At 39.8% G+C, this 21,121-nt stretch overlaps 1 protein-coding gene across 1 annotated transcript; it reads left to right on the top strand.

The window, feature by feature from the left end:
• Positions 1–16,577: 16,577 nt before the first annotated feature.
• On the top strand, positions 16,578–18,383 carry LOC149011618 (putative GATA transcription factor 22). Its single transcript, XM_089162083.1, has 3 exons — positions 16,578–16,975; positions 17,082–17,489; positions 17,673–18,383. The coding sequence occupies exons 1-3, from the start codon at positions 16,640–16,642 to the stop codon at positions 18,003–18,005; spliced, it is 1,077 nt and encodes a 358-aa protein (XP_089018209.1). The 5' UTR covers positions 16,578–16,639; the 3' UTR covers positions 18,006–18,383.
• Positions 18,384–21,121: the final 2,738 nt, after the last annotated feature.

Here is a 21,121-nt window from a genome sequence, read left to right as displayed (position 1 = left end):
ATATCTATTATAGAGATGAATAAATGAATGAGTATGGAAGTATTTTTTTTTTTTTTTTTTTTTAATTCTAACAATGAATTCTCAATGGTAGACACGCATTAAGTTACACACTAGCCTCCCCTTGGCGGTCTTGTCACTCTCCCTCAACATGATATGTCTTTTGGGTTCTCCGCGGTAGTTGGGTCAAATCTCATCAGGGGATCAGGTCATCACTCTCTCACATCACCATTTGGTCTAAGAACTGGCGTGTGTCAGGGATAACCCTAGGCTAATGCAAGGTCATAAAGTATCGTACATGTGGTCCAAATACATTCCCTCATGCCTAGTGCCCTTTTGGTCCAACATCCTTCTCCACCTAAGAATGGTGTCCTCAATCGTAGGTGACTGTTGGACCCGATTCCTTAACCCTATGGTCATTCACATATGTTGGGGGCAAATGCCTCTCATGTCTCCTCATGGCACTCAAGCCTTCTTTTGGATGCCCATGAGCCCAACCCTAACATATGCAACTCTACCATAACATGTTGACAATGGACTTGCTTGATGCACACAAGGTCAAGCCAGTGCTACCGCAGGTCACTTGGCTTCAATACCCCTGTCGAGAGGGTAGTAATATTCAAGGGTTCCCTATCCAACACATCTAGACACTTATCGAGCATGCACCAACCATAACATGATGACAATGGACTTGCTTGATGCACACAGGACCAAGCCATTGTAGGTCACTTAGCTTCAATACCCCTGTTGAGAGGGTAGTAATACTCAAGGGTTCCTATCCAACACATCTAGACACTTATCAAGCATGCACCAGGGTAATGGGCAATCCCACAATCACAATCGGTACAGAAATATAAGTGGACAATGTCCTACCGTCCAATCCAAACACATAATGTTCACAATCATCATTTATGTTAATTGAATAGTAAATAAACATAAATATCACATTACCTTTCGTTCGTGCAAAGTTTCACGCATTTCATAATGAATATACAACATCAATATAAATAACAATTTAGAATAAGTCAAATACATAAGATATGGCAATCCATGTTAGGATTGCATCAAAAATTTTCATGTCTAGCTTTTCAAGATGGGCATCTAGGTCTTTTCTTTCCACAATCACAGGACAAGGTCTGACCAATTCATCAAGTTTTACTATGGATTGAATAGGTGTATTAACGCCCCAACTCATGACTCAATTTTCTAGGTAGTAAGGAAGCACGCTTCATAAATGATGATGTAATGAAAGAAGGTGATGCTCCAGTGTCAAACAATACAAATGTAGGAATTGAAGCTATAGGAAGTGTACCTGTTATTACATCATAACTCTAGTTTGTCTCTGTCTCTATCCTTGTCCAACTGAACACTTTCCTTGCTTGAGGGTACTAAGTCAGTCCTAACGATGCTGCAGGTTGGTTCCCTTTCTGAGGGCACACACGGGACATGTGTCCAGGCTTTCGAAAAATGAAACAAATGATTTCATTTTGTTATGGTGTTGTTGTTGCTGGCCTAGGACCGGAAACTAGGCGTGGATTTGCATAAATTGGTCCCAAAGGCTGAGGGCACCAACTGGGCGAACTGAATCACCAATGTTTCCTTGTCCAAACCCTGTACCTTGGCTGAAATTGTGTGGTAGGGTAGGACGTGTGCCTCTTGAGTCTTCCCTGGTTCTTGTTCACATATTGACTGCTTCCTCTATTTGCTAAATTCCTCTGTAACTGGTAGCTCTCCCTTTCCCCTTCTTCAATTTTCTTGGCCGACTGCACTACATAAACATAATTCTCAATGGGTTGGATGGCCATGTAAGTCCTAATAGTAGGCCTAACCCTTGGAAAAATTTCTTAGCCTTCTCAATATCAACCTTCATGAGAACTAGGGCAAAGAAAAAGAGCTCTTTGAATTTTGTTATCCTTGTTGGAGTGCCACGAACTGCATCTCCTCAGCTTCCCTGACTAATACCAGAAAATAGTTATGGAAAAAGGCTTCCTTAAACATCTCCCATGTCACTACCTGGTGTTGTGTGGCATTCCACCATGCATCCACTTCATGTTGCAACTTTTGTTTTGGTGCACAAAATCTTTTGGTCTTCGGTGCATCTCAAATTGAAAGCCTTCTCCATTTCTCTTAGCCACTTACTTGAGAGCAAGGGATCTTTTGTGATTTCGGTGAATGCGGGAACTTGCAGCTTGAGGAAATGCTCCATGAGTTTAGAATCGGGCCCTAAACCATAATTCCCATCATTCTCTCCTTGAGTGGAGGTCCCAGCTTCATTACCATAAGGTACATTCCAATTCCCTTGGTTCATTGATAGCATCCCTTGCATGCAAGGAGGTGGTACTTCCGCTTGAGGAGGAGGAACCCCGCTTCCATCTTCATGACTGGAACTACTAGCATTGCCATTCCCAACCATTGGTCTCTCAAGTTAACTATCCTGTCATAAATCACAAAACTTCATCATTTCCAAATCACATGAGAAAAATCTTATTCATCCAATCTCATGCATTGAATCCAAGAAATATAACCAATTGATGTATACACATGCATAGGAATCTTTTAAAACACCAAAATGGCCCAAAAATGACCTTCACTTGGGCAGGTCAGATGGCCCGGTTAATTTTGGTCAACCATCCATGCAACCGCCACCTCTTTGGGACTTCAAAAACCCATTAGAACATGGACCGGTTGATTGGCCAGTCAACCATTCAGTCGACTGCCAAGCTTTTGGAATTCAAAAAAAAAAATTCATAGGGGAGGACCGTTTGGGTGACTAGTTGGTCTGATTGGTCGACCGCGCGGTATCCCCAACCCATGACTCAGCCAAAATTGCTCGAGTCATGGTTGAGTTGGCCTAATCTAGTTTGGTCGACTAGCCCCTAAATGGGGCCGGTCGAACATGGACCGCTAGGTCCAGGTGCGGGCAGCGGCGGGTGCATATATGTGCAACTACCCCTCTTTCTTCCTCATTTTCTCCATCTCTCTGGTTCTCTTACTCTTGTGTGGGGTCCCACTACATTTCCTGGGTAATTCTTGCTCTGTGCGGCCTACCAATGCAAGATCCAACAACATTTTCTTCGTGGGATCATATGTAGGCTTCCTTTCTATATCATTTCTTTGTGACTTCACTTCAAATCCATGCTAGATTTGATATCTCTCCGCATTTTCACCTATGGAAATTTAATATTATAGTAGATTCACACCATTTACAACATCCTTGTTACATTCCCATGCATTTTAGCTCAGATCTGCATCTCATTTGATCCATCTGTCATATTTTTCAAAAAATTCACTATTCATGGCATTTTCTCCACTTTTCCTTATTTCCCCTTTATTTCTTCTTTTAATCTTAGATGGCTCATCGTAGTAGTAGACATGCACTCAAGGGTGGCTACAGTGCTGCTTGAGGCCGCGGGCGCGTTATACAGTGTCTAGACTTGTTTGGCACAGCTAAGGCAAAATTCTTATACAACCACTACTTTAGAGATAGACCCATCGAGTACGATAGGTTTGTGGAGCCTCACCCCGTTGCTCCATTTAGGATCGAGGAGAGATTTGGGGCATTGGGATGGAGTTGCATATTGGATCTCGATGAGCCAGCCTATCCCGAGCTGATTCGCTACTTCTACAGTAACTTGAACTTCATAGAGGAGGAGGTCGTTAGAGGGGACACAATGCTTTCTATCTCGTCTTGGGTGTGAGGTACTTTTATTCACTTTAACACTGAGTCTCTTGCTGGCATTTTAGGGGTATCGTATGCCCATGATGAGCAGAGATGGATCCCGCTTGGGGGTGGGGATGAGTCCATCCTCCAAGCGACTCGTGATCTTTACCATGTTGTACAATCGTGAGTATGATCACATTCGCCAGGGAAAAAGTATGCTCCCTTCTCCCAGACTCATCTCTAGCATCGTGAGCCCCAATATCGTGCCCAAAAATGGGCACTAGGATGAGAGTTCCTTGATGCAAGCTTTTGTCACCTTTGTCATATACGTAGGGTATCCAACAAACCTCTCCTACACTATCTAGAAACCCCGGGGGGGGGGGGGCGAAACAAGGATTTGAGCGGCTCTTGACCCACATTTGCAGGTACTTCAAGGTGGATTTCAGTGATACGAAGGAGGTACAGGAGGGCATGGCTGAGAATGTAGGGAGGAGACTTCTCTCTCGTAGATGGGTCTTCAGGATGGACCCAACTCTCCTATATTATTGACTAATGGTGAGGAGGATCAGATACAGGAGGAGGAGGAGGAGGGTGAGTCTTCCCGAGCTAGGGAGGTCCCACCGGCATCTGTCACTCTCACCGTTGACCCCTCTCAGTGGGCAATGCTCTTGGCTTCACTAGGGAAGATCGAGCTTAGCTAGCGCAATGTGGAGCTCCAGATTGTGGAGATTGAGACCCTCTAGCAGGATATGTTCCGACGGCGAGTTATGTATAAGACTGTGTCATCCATTAGGAGAACTTCATGTGTCAGTACATGCCTCCTCCTCCACCATGTCCAGAGTACTAGCATTTTGGTTCACCTTTTGATGCATGTTTGATCCTGAGTTACCCAACGAAGCTTATGTTAGTTATGGACATGTATTATGTACTTTGTATGTGTGATTGTTCACATGTTTACACTTGATATTGCATTTGTAATATTTTTAAGACTTATGCACTTTTATTACTTTATATATACTATTGTAGCTTATGCTTGGTTTTTTATTCTCACCATGGGACTTTGGATTTGATATGATTATTATGTATTGTTGGTGCAACCTAGGGGGGGGGTGATTAGGTTGTACCTAGTGGTTTATAACAATTTTCCGGTTTAGTTGTAATTTCAAAATGGATTGACAGTTCAAGATAAAATCTAATGAAAAACAGCAATCACAAACACAGAATTTATAGTGGTTCGACTCTACGAGTCTACGTCCACTCCTCTCTTAGCCTCAAGAGAGTGTTTCCACTAACGAATCTCTTTCAATACAGTGGGTAGAGAATCAAACCCTTACAATCTTCGTTTCGGGGCAAGAGTACCCTTTACAATCTTCCTTCACGGACAAGAGTATCCAATACAATCTTCGTTCACGGACAAGAGTATCCAATTCAATGAATTCTAATCAACCTAGACTAGAATTAAAATAGCCAATTCACAATACGAAAAGTATTAGATATTACCTATCAAAGGAGAGTAACCCTTTACCCTTTGAGTGCAAGTGATGCAATGAATGAATCAAGAATCAATATACTTCAGCGGTTTTCAATAACTCTAGACTTTGCTTCAGTGAAAGCTTCAACTTTGGGAATCCCTCAAAGTTAACCGGAGTTGGGAGGACAGCAATAATGATAAAAACACCAAAACTTTGCTTTTTCACTTGTGAGTGAATATGTGCTTGATGGGGGGGGGGGGGAGAAGGATGATTCTCAAATGGGGGGAGTTGGGCTTTTATAGACCCCAAGTTACTACCTTCCCCATTTCCCCAACGAATATAAAATCTTTGCAAGATTTTGTTCCAGACGGACGTCCGTCTGCCCAGACAGTCATCCGTCTCAAAGGTATCCATTACAAACAGCTGTAGAAGATATTCTCTTTAAACTAGCCGTTATAGTCAAATCTGGGCCAAACGGACGTTCGTCTGCCCAGACGGTCATCCGTCGGCTCGTCGGGACTGGCTGCATGCACGGAAATCCCGTCTGGCCTTCTGTTGTTTCTGAGAAACAGAGTTATCAAAACAGACGGACGTCCGTCTGCTCAGACGGACATCTGTCTGGGCTCTGTTTTTCTAAACAGTTTTGGGTTGGGATATGGCTTGGATTTTCGGATCTTTTTGACAATCCTAAGCGTTGTACACCTTACTAATATGTCCTAGGTTACTCTAGTAACATGGATTACATATTATGGATGCATTTACATGTGTGTGTGTATGCAAAGGTGTCCTAAGCCCTGATTTAGTCTAAGTCTTGATCTTTGACTTGATCTTGATCAGTGATCTTGATGCTCTCCTCTTGACTTTGGTTCTTTGTCTAAGATGGTTTGATCTTGAGCTTGACTCTCCGGAAATTTCTTTGAACCGGATATTTACAACGAGATTCTCTGCAGTGATGAGCTGGACAAAACATATCTACATGGAAACATTAGTAGAGTGTTTGTCATCATCAAAACTGATTGGAGACTGATGTGGCAAATGCTGACTTGGCATTTTCCAACATGTATTATTTCATTTAGCTCCATTATGCTCATTCACTCCATTGTTTGTTTCAAGTTAGTGGTTGAAACCTATTATTCACTTCTAACCTAGTTGAGTCACTTATGGATCGGTGATTTGAGATGCTCCCACTATGTAGTATTTAGGTTAGGATTGAAAATAAACTTGAGCTTTTATACCTACTCTGTCACACCCCACCCCAGCTGAATCCAGACTCCCCTGAATACCCATGGGGGTGATAACACTACATGATCTAGGTTTAGTGTCAATCCATAACAATACTACAACATAGCATAATCCAAGAGCAAGATAGGAGAATAAAGTATCAAATAAAAGTCATAATATTAAAGTTATTACAATTACCCATGATTTGAATTCAAAGTCATTATCCAAGGTTAGTCAATCAATATCAGAGTTTAAGAAGTAATTGTTCAACAACGGAAGTCTATATTCTCAAAGAAGCTAAAAAGACTAGGTAGCACCACCATTTATTGGTTCTATAAGAAGGATATAACAAATGGTCACAAGGGCAGCTACAATCTCATAAGTGATAGTCATTACCTCAATAGTACTTGACTCCATAGGAGCAATCCGAATATGGGCACAAGTCTCCATGCACCCTTGCATCCTTGCTTGTTAGTCCCTCACAGAATTCATGCAGTGTCAAACTCTCCGCTTGAATGGAATCTTCATAACTTATAATAAGATAGTTGAAAAACTCACTAAAGTCTACATGACCATATATCATGCATCCATTGCATATTCCAATAAGCAATCTATGTATACCTATAAATGAGATGAATAAATGAATGAGTATGCAAGTATACTTTTTTAACTCTAGCAATCAAATCTCAATGGTAGACACGCATTAAATTACACACTAGCCTCCCCTTGGCGGTCTTGTCACTCTCCCTCAACATGAGACGTCTTTTGGATTCTTCGTGGTAGCTGGGTCAAGTCACATCAAACTGTGGCTGGGGAATAGGTCATCACTCTCTCACATCACCATTTGGTCTAAGAACTGGCGTGTGTTAGGGATAACCCTAGGCCAATGCAAAGTCATAAAGTATTATACATGTGGTCTAGATACCTTCCCTCATGCTTAGTGCCCTTTTGGTCCAATATCCTTCTCCACCTAGGAATGATGTCCTCAACCGGAGACATTTGTTGGACCCCGTTCCTTAACCTTATGGTCATCCACATATGTTGGGGCCGATGTCTCTCATGTCTCCTCATGGCACTCAAGCCTTCTTTTGGACGCCCCATGAGCCTAACCCTAACATATGCAACTCTACCATCACATGATAACAGTGGGCATGCTTGATGCACACATGACTAGCTAGTGCTACCACGGGTCACTCGGGTTTAATACCCCTGCCAAAAGGGCATTAGTACTCAAGGGTTTCCTATCCAACACATCTAGACAATTATCATCAATGTATCAGGGTAATGGGCGAATCCACAATCACAGTCGGTATATAAATATATGTGGACAGTGTCCTACCATCCAATCCAAACACATCATGTTCACAATCATCATTTATGTAAATTGAATAGTAAATAAACATAAAAATCACATTATCTTCAATTCGTGCAAAGTCACGCATTTCCTAATGAATATACAACATTAATATAAATGAGAATTTAGAATAACTCAAATACACATATAACAATGTATTTCTTCACCTTTTAAATTAAGACAAGAATGATCTCCAATTCCAAAGAAATCCCCACAATATAAGAGTGCAAATAGTCCACAATAACCCTAGAAACATGAAGATCAAATTAGGGAGCATGGTGCAACATATTGCCAAATTTCAGCCCGTTCGGTGGTTGGCGAAACATAACCCGCATCAAAACCACCATTGTTCTCCAATTTTTTTTTTTTCAAAATGCATGCCATAATGTTGTTGGATGAGTATGAAACTATTATATATAATTGGTACTAGTATTTTTTTAATACTGGAAATGTAATGTCGTCCGCAAGGGTCAAACCTAAGACGTCTCCACTGAGAAGTTTAGATCTTTACCACTCAACCAACCCTGCATTGGCATGAAATTATTATATGTTAAACATAGTAAGCCGATCTACAAACGCACAAAGTTGGAATTTTTTTCCGCAAAGTAATTTATTTATTTAGTTTTGGGCATAAAAAATTGTATTTTTCTACATTATAAATGCTTACTTTTTCCATGATGTATGTGTTGTATCGTGATTGAAAAAAATATGTGTGGATCTCCATGGGTTGATCTAAAGACTCATGGAGTTGGAATATTTTTTGACCCGATAAATAATTAATTATTTTTTAAAATTATTAAAAAATATATATAAAATAATTATGGAAAAAGGAGAAAAAATAAGGAACAAATAAGGAAATGATTTTGAAAATTTTGGAATAGCTATATAAGTATTTTCGAGTGTTGCTTTTGTGGTTTCATTGTCTGTTTTGATATGGCAGCCTTTTCTTTTGTCGAAAATTTTTTAAATATTCATTTTGTATTTATAAAAATAGAAAAAGCTGCTACCTATATACATGATTGTTTTTTTATGTAGAGAAAATTATTTTGGTATTGTTTAATTGCTTATGCAATCATTTTCGATGCAACAATTATTATGTTTAGCAATGGGAGAGGAGTAGGCTCACAGGGAAGACAGTAAGGCCAGGGACAAGGACAACCACAAGGAGCAATAGTGAGGGGGAGAGTTGATCCAGCATAGCAGTATGGTGTTGCTATTGATAGAAACAAAAGTAGGACAAGATGCAACTTCTGTGGTAAGGAATTGAACTCAAGTGGTATTAGCAAGTTTAAGGCTCATATCATTGGTAGTTCGAAGGATATGGCCAAGTGCACTGAGGTGCATGTTGATATGGTGAAGGTAGTAAGAGATCTGGAGAAAGCAAAGGGGAAGAAGAAACATGAGAAGAGGAGGGTGAATGTTGCATTGGAAGAGGTAGTGCGGGCACTGTCATCTTATAGAGTTGATTCAGATTCTAATCGGGATGTTGATCTCGTTGATATTAGAGAACAGGAGGAGAGGATATTAGATTGGCGATGGTTGAGAGTAGAGAGATGCAGTACCAAAAGCAGGAGAGGGCTAGAGCTAGATTTACAGGAGCTAGTCCCTCTAGGGTTGCAGGTGCTGGAGCATGTGGATTTGGGGCTGGAGTATCTAGATCTAGGGATAGGGGTGGTATTCGTGGTATGTTTAGCCGATCACAATGTTAGAGGGCCACTCCTACAACAGATCCACCGACACCATGTGACTATCCACAGATGAAGGATCCTATCCTATCTTAGAGTAGGATCCTCATTTTCAGAAGGAAGGGGGCCAAGCAGCCCAAGATTACAAGTGCATGTAAAGGGATGGTTAAGAAGGTGAAGAAGGCAGTGGCGAAGTGGATGTATTATAGTTCTATTCCAGCAAACACAACACATGGTCCGTATTACAAAAATATAATTGACACTATTGCAGAAGCATGTCCTAGATATGCTGGTCCCACCCCCTAGAGAGGTGATGATCACCTTACTGATTGAGGAAAAGAAGGAGTTGTAGGAGTTCATCAGTGGTTTGAGATCATGTGGGGGTCATATGGATGCAACATTATGTGTGATGGATGGACCGGTTCAACAAGAAAGTCTAGCATCAACTTTATGGCATATTGTGATAGTAAGACCATTTTTTTAAAATCCCTAGATGCTACTAGCCAAACAAAAGACTACAAGTATATACTTGGACTCTTGCATGATGTAATCGATGAAGTTAGGAAGAATAATGTGGTGCAGATTGTCACCGACAATGGCTCCAACTTCAAGAAGGTAGGTGAGGTACTTATAAAACACTTGGGTATAATCTCTATTGGACACCCTGCGCAACTCACTGTAATGACCTCATGTTAAAGGACATCAGTAAGATCAGTATTATCCAGACCACAGTGGAGAGGGCCGTGCATGTAACTAGTTTCATCTATAATCATAGCGCTGCTCTGGATATGATGAAACGAGCATGTGACGATGAGTTGGTGCGACCCAGTCCGACGAGATTTGCCGCGAATTTCGTTACCCTCAGTAGTACCCAAGAGAGGAAGGTGGACCTTAGAGCTATGTTTGCATCAGAAGAGTGGTTTTCTTGGGTTGGTTCCAAGTAAGTATTTTTTCTTCTTCTCTCTACTATTTCATTTAACAAGTTTTTATACATTTATACTATGAATATCTAGTATGTACTTACAACAAAAAAGAAGAAGAAGAAGAAGAAGAATATCTAGTATGTAGTATCTATTATTAACATAATGTGTTTGTGATAATTTAGTACGAATAGTGGGCGCACAGCACATGCGACGATCTCATTTGATGATTTTTGGAGGAATGTGACTATTGTGCTAGAGACCCTGGAGCCATAGTCAAGGTCTTGCTTATGGTTGACTCTTCCCTGAGGGGCCCCACTATGCCCACACATTAATGCAACACTTGAGCGCGAAGATAGCCATAAAAAGAGCAAACCCAGAGACCACACTACTTACTTAAATATTGTGCACGCTCGACGGACCACTCATTTAATGCATCTGATCATAGGGTGGGTAAGTAATTAGTAAGGATTATTAATTTGTATTGTAGTAGATATTAGTAATTCATTCAATGACAGGTCCAAGTCTCTAATTGTGAGTTTGAGAATTGTGCATCCTATTATCTCAATCCCAAATATCAGTATAACAAAAATTTGGGGTTAAGATCAGACCTGCTTAATGCCGTCATGCAGGTTATTTCGAAGTTGGAGCCGAACTTAATTGTCCATTCAAATTGCCACATGGAGGTGAGATATCAGGGATTTAGAACTTAGTACTTGCTTTTTATTTTTGAAAGAATTTAGCTAACCATAAATACAAATGGTTATAGATAAAGATGTTGAGGGATGCACTTGGGGTCTTTGGTTCAGATGTTGTTGTACATAATCGACAAAATTATGATCTAGGTTAGATGCATGATTATTATTATTATTACATTTTACATATAACTATATAAGTAGAAATTTTTATTAAGCATTAAAGTATTAATTTAATGCATTTGTGATAATGTAGCTAAGTGGTGGGTTTTGTATGGGGGAGATGCAGAGAACCTTTGGAGAGTGGTAGTGAAGATCCTTTCCAAGACTTGCTTTGCTTCTGGGTGCAAGAAGAACTGGAGTACATTTGGCATGATTCACTCTAAGAGGAGGAACATGTAGGGAAGTTAGCGCCTAAATGACCTTGTGTATTGCTACTATAACTTGAGGTTGAAGATAGAGCATGCTAGGATACACGCTAACCGTGATAGGGGACAAGGACATCTAGCTCGATGATATCTTCAAGGTCACTGTAGATGAGCAACATCCCCTCATTGATTGGTTGTTAGACAAGGGTGAGCCGGTGTTGGACCAGCTTGGAGGTAGGCCAGACCCATTCATTGCTCAAGCTATGGGAGTTGATGTAGATGAGTACATGGCATCTCGAGAGGGGCAAGCGCATGCACTGCCGCCACTGCGGATGAGGATTGGATGATGGAGCCTGGCACGCATGAGGATGATCCAGAGTACACCCTTGCTCCTAGTCCCAATCAGACTCAAAGGGATGATGATGCTGACGATAGTCTTGGTGGTGGTGGAGTACAAAAGCGATTATATGTTCCATTATCAAAGACATAGCATCCCTGGAGAGATACACTGGAGAGACTCAATACACACATGCCACCCAGGATGACGATAATGGTGGTGAGCTTCATCGTGGTCGTCTTATGACCAACACTCAGCTAAGGAGGGAGGAGGGTCATGGGGAGGAGCAGCAACACATGCATGGCTATGGTTATAGTGACGATACTCAATCGTATGGATCATACAACTATTTAGATTCGACAGACAGCTTATCGAAAGTGATGGGGCCCATGAGCTTGGAGGAATCCTTAGGCTCCACATCTCCTTATGGCTATGGGGCTTATGGTTATGTTTTCCCTCCCGCTTATGGACACGATGGTACATACCTATCTTCTAGGAGTTCGTACTACTATGGGTATAATGATGGATTATCCATGAGCTTAGATGATTCTAGAGGCTCTACATCTACTTATGTGGGGGTTATGATGGTTGGGGTCATCATCATCCAGAATGTCCCGATTATCCCTCCCAATGGCTCGGGGTCAACTGTTATGTTGGAAGCAGTATACCAATATGGTATGAAAGTAAACCTACCATCATATGAACCAGCACCACCACACCCAGCAAGGTTTCTTGACTCTCTTCCATATCTCTATTCACATTACCCTCCTGATCGGGTAGTTTTGCATCTATAGATGACGCCAATTACAAAGCTCTAGTTTCTTTGTACATTCATAACCATTAGCATGAAATGATATGGAATGACTTTTAAAAAATAATGGAGGAGAAGCTCGTAACTGTAGCTTTTGGGCTTTGTAGCATGAGATCACATGACATACAACAGATGGATCCACCAAGAGGCATAGTACTTGGGTATTGACATGATACAGGTGGTGCCAACGCAAGTATATCTTAGTTTTACTTGTATACTAGTATTTTAATGATGTTTATTGTCTTTGTGCATATTTATTTTGGTTTAATTGTTTAAAATAATGTTATAGAATTCTAGTTTTATCCGTATATAATCGGGTATATGCCGATCAAGAACATCAATTATCAGCAATTCCAACGTGTTTATTGGCATCAAATTAGGATAGACACCAAATTTAGGCCCAAAATTAACTAAAATTCCCCCGAAATTGGGGGGTCGAAATCTGGTCTAAACATGGCTATATATCACAATGAATTTCGGGAAAATTTCTGACCTTGAGGGGGAGAGGCATCCAAACAAACTCATAAACTATTTTCTCTCTCTCTTCTCCCTTCTTCCTTCTTTTTTTTTTTTGGGGGGGGGGGGGGGGGGGGGGAGCTGTTTCCCAAAATAAAACTCTACACTATTGATTATGTACTTATATTAATACCAAATGATTGAACATTAAATGACCATGTGATTAGCCCATGACATGACTACTGAACCAGCAGTTTTGTGATTTTGTGCTACAATATCTTGACAGCAAACCCCTAAACAAAACTGAGCTTTTTCGATAAGAGTGAATTTCCACCGCAAAAAAAAGGCTGGATAAAAGCCAATCTAAATATATCATTAATTTAATGGTACCTATTTATTTTAGGTCTGGTCAGACCAATTTAATTGTAATTGATTAACTTAAATATATGGGCAAAATGAGAGATATTGAAATCAACCAAATTTGAACCAGAAAATGTCAACAAATTAAATAAAGCCAGTCTCAATCATAGCTGATGGTGATGGCAGGCACACGCCATACTGATATTTGAGGGCCACAAAAATTGTAAGCCATGCATGCATTAGCCACCTCATCAGCGTCTGAGTGTGATAGTGATGTTGGGTCCTTATGCCTTAAGGACAAAGTGTCTTATAGCCACAAAGGGACACGAAGGTTATGTCCCTTAGATTGCAAGGAGCCTTGTGAAAACTACCCTTTACTTGGACATACTCGAACAGTATTGTCAGCCCAACATGATTTATAAAGACAGAGAGAGGGAGAGGTATGCATCCTTATCGAGGAATCAATCTCTTCCTCAATCATGCATTCGGGAGTGATTTCTAGACTCTGTACGTAGCCTAGCTCCTCATCATAAAAACAAATAGATGAACATTTTATTTTAGTCCAATAAAATTATTTATTTATATAAGAAAATTTGGGGCATTATTGTGGCTATTAATTGTATAAGGATGAAGAGCTTCAAAGATGAACAAAGGGATAATTTGTGAGTCTGTTATAGAAATCTGTATGGAAGAGTGATCAGATTTGACTAGATGAAGCTACGAGAGGTACATGTAGACTTATTCAATATTGAAGAAGTAGTCAGAATCCGTTCGGCTGAACCAGATAAAGTGACATCCCTGGAATACTACCTTGAGTACTCTCTCCTAATTATCTTTATATGCTTAAGTTTATCATTGTTACTTCCCTTTTCTCTTTTATTTAACCTTGCAAGGATCCATGTAGCTGACCCCGTTGTGTTGGGGATTAGATTATGGTTATTGTTGTTGTTGTCCATGATTGATGGGTGTGTTCAGGGTTTGGGCTTTGGACCAATATGATCTAATAGACTAGTCTACCTTGGGAGTAGATGTATATTTTTATTGTATAACCAAGTAAAAATAAGTGAAATTCATGGATTTTTTGGCTTAGGGTTTTGGGTGAGAGTATGAAACGCCATTCCAAGTGTTTTTGGAGATCTCCATTAGAGTATTTTGGCATACACAATGAAAGTTCTCTAGCTTCATCCATGGAGGAAGCTTTATACTTTCTAGGTTCCTTTTTGAAATGGGCGAATTTATGTATATTGGGTGTGGGGCTATTGTATATACCACCAAGGAGAGTCGAACATTGACCTCTTCACTAAGAGGTGTTGGTCATTGTAAATTGAGCCAACCTCTTTGGTGTGTGAATTTTGCTAAATCTCTAAGTTGTTTATACTTGTGTTTGTTATTGTTCATTGTTTTTTTGTGTTCATATTGACATATAAAAAATAATAAATTTCATCATTAGATAAGAATGCAAAATCAACTTAAAATACATTCCAAGAGACATGACCAAGTGCAAGTTGAGTCTAGATTCTCAATATGTTGGAGTAGAGGATTGTGCTCCCCTCAAATCCCTCCACCACATGTTTAAGAGAAGGACTTGCCTCTACCCACTTATGGTTCACTGTATCAGCATTCAAAGATGGACTCTCATCTTAACCATGTAGTGAAGAAGTGTGAGGAGAGTACAATACTGATAGAAAATCCCAACTTGCACAAACTTATGTTATTAATCTTAGAAAAGTTTGGGGATTAAGATGTTAACTACAAACAAGTGGTGGATTTATCCTATTGAGGATAAACCTACTTGGAAAGGGTAGTCTATAGCAGATACTTCTAGTGATACCCTCATTATTTAAAGTGGGAAAAAAATAAAAATTTGCTCATTAGTTCGATCTTTTACAAAAAATATTAGGGAAAAAAAATCTTGATGTCTTTATAAAACCAAGCAAAGTATATTTGATACTTAGCTGTTGTTTCAATGAAAGTTTTGGATCTGTTCTCTCTCCTTGTATTGAAGACAAAATTTCTCTTGGATTATGCTTAAATGGACAGATGGTATCACGGATGATACAGCTATCCAAGTTTTTAATCGGCTAAGGATAAATCAAAGAGAGCCATACAAATTAATAGCTGAAAGGACCAACCTAGTTCCCTTCTGAATACCCCAAAATATCTACATGAGTGTAGAAAACCCACTTCAATTCTAAGGTATGAGATCCACAACTTATGAATGGCCAAAATGTAGTTGTTTCCCTCATATACCCTTGTGGATTAGATTTTCCTTTGAACAGTGAATAACCTACTTTTGGCATATATTCCTCTTGTTTCCTATCTGTTATTGGGTTTCTTTTTGGTAGATATCTGTTATTGGGTTTCCACCAACTACTAGGAAACAAGAAATGAAGAACAATGGACCAAAAAGAAAAAGCTGGCCTAACTAAAAGTCTTGTAATTTAACTGATCATGGTAAAAAGGGCAGGGTTGAGAGATAAGAAAGGCTCAAGGTTCAAGTCTATCAGCTAAGCAGAAATGTGGGGATGGAGGGGACTGGGCCACTGTTTTGTCCCTGTCTCTTGCCTGCAAACGCATTTAATAGTTCTTGGCAATATGAAGGAGAGCCAAAGATGCTATACCATGCAAAGGCCACACCATATCCTCTCATTGCACAACCCCCTAAAATTCTCTTCATGCATAAAGAAACCATAAAACCCTAAACGGACACATGTTAATTACAAAAATACCCATCTAACCGTTAAAAATAATTCTCTCAAGAAATTTAATTAGATACAACAATCAAGAACGCATTTGGGTCAAGTTCTTCAGGTGAGAAAACTCTGAACTCTTCTATGTTATCTGCAATCAAACCATGAGACTGAAAAACTAGACGACTCAAGGTCTTGAATTTAGTGGGTTCTACTCAAAAGGAACATTGAGAATGTTGACCATGCCCTTCTTAAACTCTCAGTGGTGATCAGATGGACTTGGTGATAGGCAACCAATCCAATGGTCTATGTTTATTTCTCTAGGGTTGTGGTTGTTCGTCATCTTCAATGCCCTATGGGAGTTCAAGTTGTAGTTTGTTTAGTCTCTTCATTTTATAGATAAGGTTTTGTCACTGTAGGTCAGGTAGTAGCACTCTAGCAACATCTCTTCTTTTGGTTTGTCCCTTTAACTTGTGTTCCTGGGTGTCATGAAGTCACGTGAACTCCTTTTAGGCCTCTCTTTCCTCAGACTCTTTAAAAGAGATTGACCTCCATACTGATCAGTCCCCTTCTTTAGACCGTTTTCCACCTCCTCATCACCTCCCATCTCATATGCCCTCGTCCTTTGCTGGACAACAACAAGACTGTTCTTTGTTTCCTTCATTTTTTTGTTTGTCTTTCTGTCTCCTCCTCTCTCTTTCCCAAATTTCATTCTCTTCCTCCATGAATCCAGTTTATCAGATTAGTCCTCCTTTACCTTCTCCATTTTCAATTGCAGAGCCTAATGATGAGAATCACCACTACCTGCAACTCTTCAGTCCATCATCTAAAGCTTCTGCTTCTTCTGAATCTTCTTCTTTTCTCTCAAATTCTATCTTCTCCAACCTAGCTCAAGAGCATGGAAGTGCTTATGACAGAGACCTACAGCAAGGAGTACATCAAGAAGAGGTCAGGAGAGAATAGTTATAGGGTTTAATTGAGTAAATTCAATAGCGAAAACTTTATGATCTTGTTATCTTAGCTGCTAATACTTGCTTTTTTGATGACATTATAGGCCATGAAGTGCGTTTTCAAAGTTGGATCGAATGCTCATCATGAGGTTCTGGAGTCTCCTTCACTTCCCACAGTGGACCATGACCTTATGAATGGCCAACAAACGTCAGTTTATGAAGGAAATTATGGAGATCAGTATCAAAGTAATGGTGGATCAGTCAAGTGGATGTCCTCAAAGATGAGATTGATGAAGAAGATGTCGAATTCAGATCGAACTGGGGTAGATATAAAAGTGGAGAATAAAAACAAGTTTCAAGATCATCAAAACCCACCAACCTCACCTTTAGACACAGAGAATAGCAGCAACAGCTACTCCAACAACAACAGCAGCACCACCACAGTTAGGGTTTGCAGTGACTGTTACACTACTAAAACTCCCCTTTGGAGGAGTGGCCCAAGAGGCCCTAAGGTGAATAAATGCTTTACTGCTGTTCTAATCTCCATAACTTCATCTATCTATCTATATGGAATGGATCCGTTATCTTTCAATGGAGTTTCAGTTTAATTTTGATCAGGTTTCCTTGCCTTTCTTAGCTAATGAAATCTTCTTTTCTTGTAATTTGAGTCTCTTATAATCATGCATATGGTGCAGTCACTATGCAATGCTTGTGGAATTCGACAAAGGAAAGCAAGAAGAGCCATGGCGGCAGCTGCTGCAGTAGCAAGTGGAGGACTTCTTGGGAATGAGATATCATCTATGAAGACAAACGTGAGCAAGGATAAGAGATCAGATAATAATGGCTACACTCAGCAATACAAGAAAAGGTTCAAATTCACAGGCCCTTGTAGCAGAAACAAGATTTGTTTCGAAGACTTCACTATCAATTTGAGTAAGAATTCGGCTTTCCACCAAGTGTTCCCACAAGATGAAAAGGAAGCTGCAATCCTGCTAATGGCCCTATCTTGTGGTCTTATCTTGCTTTAACTTAGTAGCTATGAAATAACAAATGTATGTGCGATCATGGTAGAGAAAGAGCAGTAAGATAGAACTAGATCCACTGAGCTACCAAAACCAATAAAAGTGAGTGATTAGTTTCTTCTTTTTTTGCTCAGTGATAACTTGAGTTTGTGGCAGATTTTAGCAGTGTTGGTGATCAAATTATTGTCTGTTGTTCATCATGAATTGTTAATTTGAATGGAGAAGATGATAATACATCTAGGGTTTCCCAGCTCTCTCTTTCTCTTTCACTTCTTTTTCAGCAGCAGCTTTTTCCTGTTTTGCTAAAATGTAAAAGCATCTTTGTACTTCATTTTGAGAATGAAAACTGTCATAATAACAGTCAGTAAAAGATTAGTTAACCATCACCTGATCATCGCCTCCTACTCTCCTCCAACCACACCCCCGGGAAAAAAAGAAAAAAGAAAAAGAAAACCCTCAAAAGACATGCAAGGAAATCATTCAAAAAACCTAGCACTAAGGGTTCTACAAACACTAATTCAAATAATCACATGGTTGACATTGCATGTTGATCACAGAGTTCCCAGTCGATCCACAGTTGGAATCTGAAAACTGTCAGCCATTAATGATTCCACTGCTTTCAACACAGTCCATATGTATAATAACCAGATTTTTTTTTATTGTGTTTTTTAGGGTACAAGGACGGATTGAGCCCAGACATATAAATGGAGTGGGGAGAGAAGAAACTTCTGGTGCTGGTGAGCAACTGCACAACAGACTTGTTAGTGTGTAACGTTACAGTGCAATGTACGAGGAAGTCTTGGGTTCAAACCTCTTGGTTTACACCTGACCTTCCACATAGAAATAGTACATTATCAGAGGAAAAATACATGGTTCTGTGACTTACTTGGCTTTCTGACTTCTTTTGTGCTTTACCCAATTGGCTCATGATAAGTTTGCAAGTTACTGTGCACACAAGGACAAGGTAGAAACTGAAGAAGGCTCTTTTTAGGCTTTCTAGACATATATGCAAAAGACGTACAATTGCAGGTAAGCGAGAGGGTTTACCAGATTTTTATTTTACTTCTTTTTCCTGGGTTCAAAAAGAGACTTACCAGATGTTTTTGTAGGCTGCTTAGTTAGGTTGCAAGTGAAAGAAAGGAAAGGTAAGTGAAGTCAGTTTTCAGAAGGGGAAAAAGAAAATTTGTAATCAAGATTACCTGACTGTTGTGTTATACAGTTGGATCAGACAGGATAAAAAATACCCTAAGGTGGAGTGCGTTAAATTTTTCAAGAAAGTAGATACTACTTAGACAATAGAATAGTTCTTAATGTGAATAGAGAACAATCGACAGTATAAGAAATCTAATAATAATTCATGACGATATACAGAGATAGATCAAACACTAGAAACCATGGTTGGTGTGCTCCCAACCTTGGCCTTCCCACCCAATCTTTTTCTCATCAGCTGCCATATCCTGTTAATCCTAATTGTATATTTATTGGAATGGTTCAGCTAGAGGATCTTGATCACCTATCTTTTACCTGCCCATTTGCCCGTTCCCTTTGAGGGAAAGCCGTCCCTTCCATTTGGGCACTGCTTCCGTTTCTCCGTTGGTTAATTTTGCTCGCAGGTGGGCCTGGATTCTGAAGAGTACTTTCTCTGCCTCTACAATATGTGATCATGTAGGCTAGTTGGTTTTTGGTACCACCATCTATAATTTATAGTGGAAGTACATTCCTAGGATATAGTCTTCCAAATCATGTCAAGATAGTCTTCCAAATCTAGCTAGCTATCTTGACATGATTTGGAAAGCCATTTGCTTTGATGTCTTTTCTAGGCTTCAATCTGTCCCCCATCCCTCTGTAGGGATACCGAGGGAATATGCATATTGTTGTTACATGGGTTCTACTGTTCTAGGCTCCCCTATCCAATCTCCCGGCCTCTTGCAGGCTGGCTCTCTCTCTCTGGCCTCACACTCTTTTTCCCCCTTGTATGTTCTTCTTGGTAATGTTAGTTTATTCATAAACAAAAAAGTTTTCTCTTTTTATTCTTCTCCTTTTTTGGGGACCTCATTTTGAGATTAAGATTTATTCATAACCAAAACTAGGCGTGATTCACAAACCCTCAACTGAACCTCCACCTTTTTTATTTGGGTAGTTCTAAGTAATTGGGATGGTTCCCACTAATTTTGGTCCTTTGCATCCGCTAAATTAAGGGTGTCAAGTGGGGTGGTTCTTAACCAAATATAGTCTTATACCCCTTCAAACTATTCAAACTCCAAAATTGGAATGAATGAGACTCAAACACTATTTAGCAAGGGAGATTGTAATTGGACTCAACCTTTATCATTTCTAAATGGTTCTAGCCAATTTCTTATTAGACTTTTGATTTTGAACCCATTGGGAAACCCATCTTAGAAAATGGTCCCTTCCCATTTAACAGATGATCCAAAACTAGTGTAAGTGGATCTAACTTCGTATTTTTTTTGTATTAGAGTACAGGTTTTTATACTAAAGAATACATCATGAAATACCCGGAATAACCATAAATCTGAAGGTAATTCCTAAGAAGTAGGAACAACTGACCATTCCCTGACATTCCCCTTCAACATGTCGGATAAAAAATTGTAAGCTTGCCTCTAAGTAGAAGAAAACATGCCCAAGATAACCCTTTTTGAGCAAGTCAGCTGGCTAATCTATAGTAGAAACATAACAGACTGATAGCTACTGAGAGGCAAGTAGGTCACAAACAAAATGAAAATCCATTTCCACGTGCTAATTGCGAGTATAGAAAATAGGGTTCACAGTTATATACGTGGCTCCTATATTATCACACCAAATCTATGGAGCTAAAGGCAAGAAAGCATGTAACTCTCCAAGTAATGAGTGAACCCATATTAGCTCAGTAGCAATAAAGGCTATAGCTTTGTATTCAGCCTCAGTGGATAAATAAGAGATCATGCTATACTTTTTGACAACTCTAGGAGATGAGACAATTCCCAAGAAACACACAGTATCCTGTGGTATAATGTTGATCATCGAGACATCCTACCCAATTAGCATTAGTGTAAGCACTTAGAGTCATAGATGAAGTGCCAGAAAAGAATAGCCCTATAGTGGAAGTGCCTCTAAGGTATCTC

The sequence above is a fragment of the Hakea prostrata genome, chromosome 7 (genome assembly GCF_041222555.1).
Source record: "Hakea prostrata isolate BN-2017 chromosome 7, UWA_Hpros_2, whole genome shotgun sequence".
Lineage (NCBI taxonomy): Eukaryota > Viridiplantae > Streptophyta > Magnoliopsida > Proteales > Proteaceae > Hakea > Hakea prostrata.
This window is presented reverse-complemented; position numbering and strand designations above follow the sequence as displayed.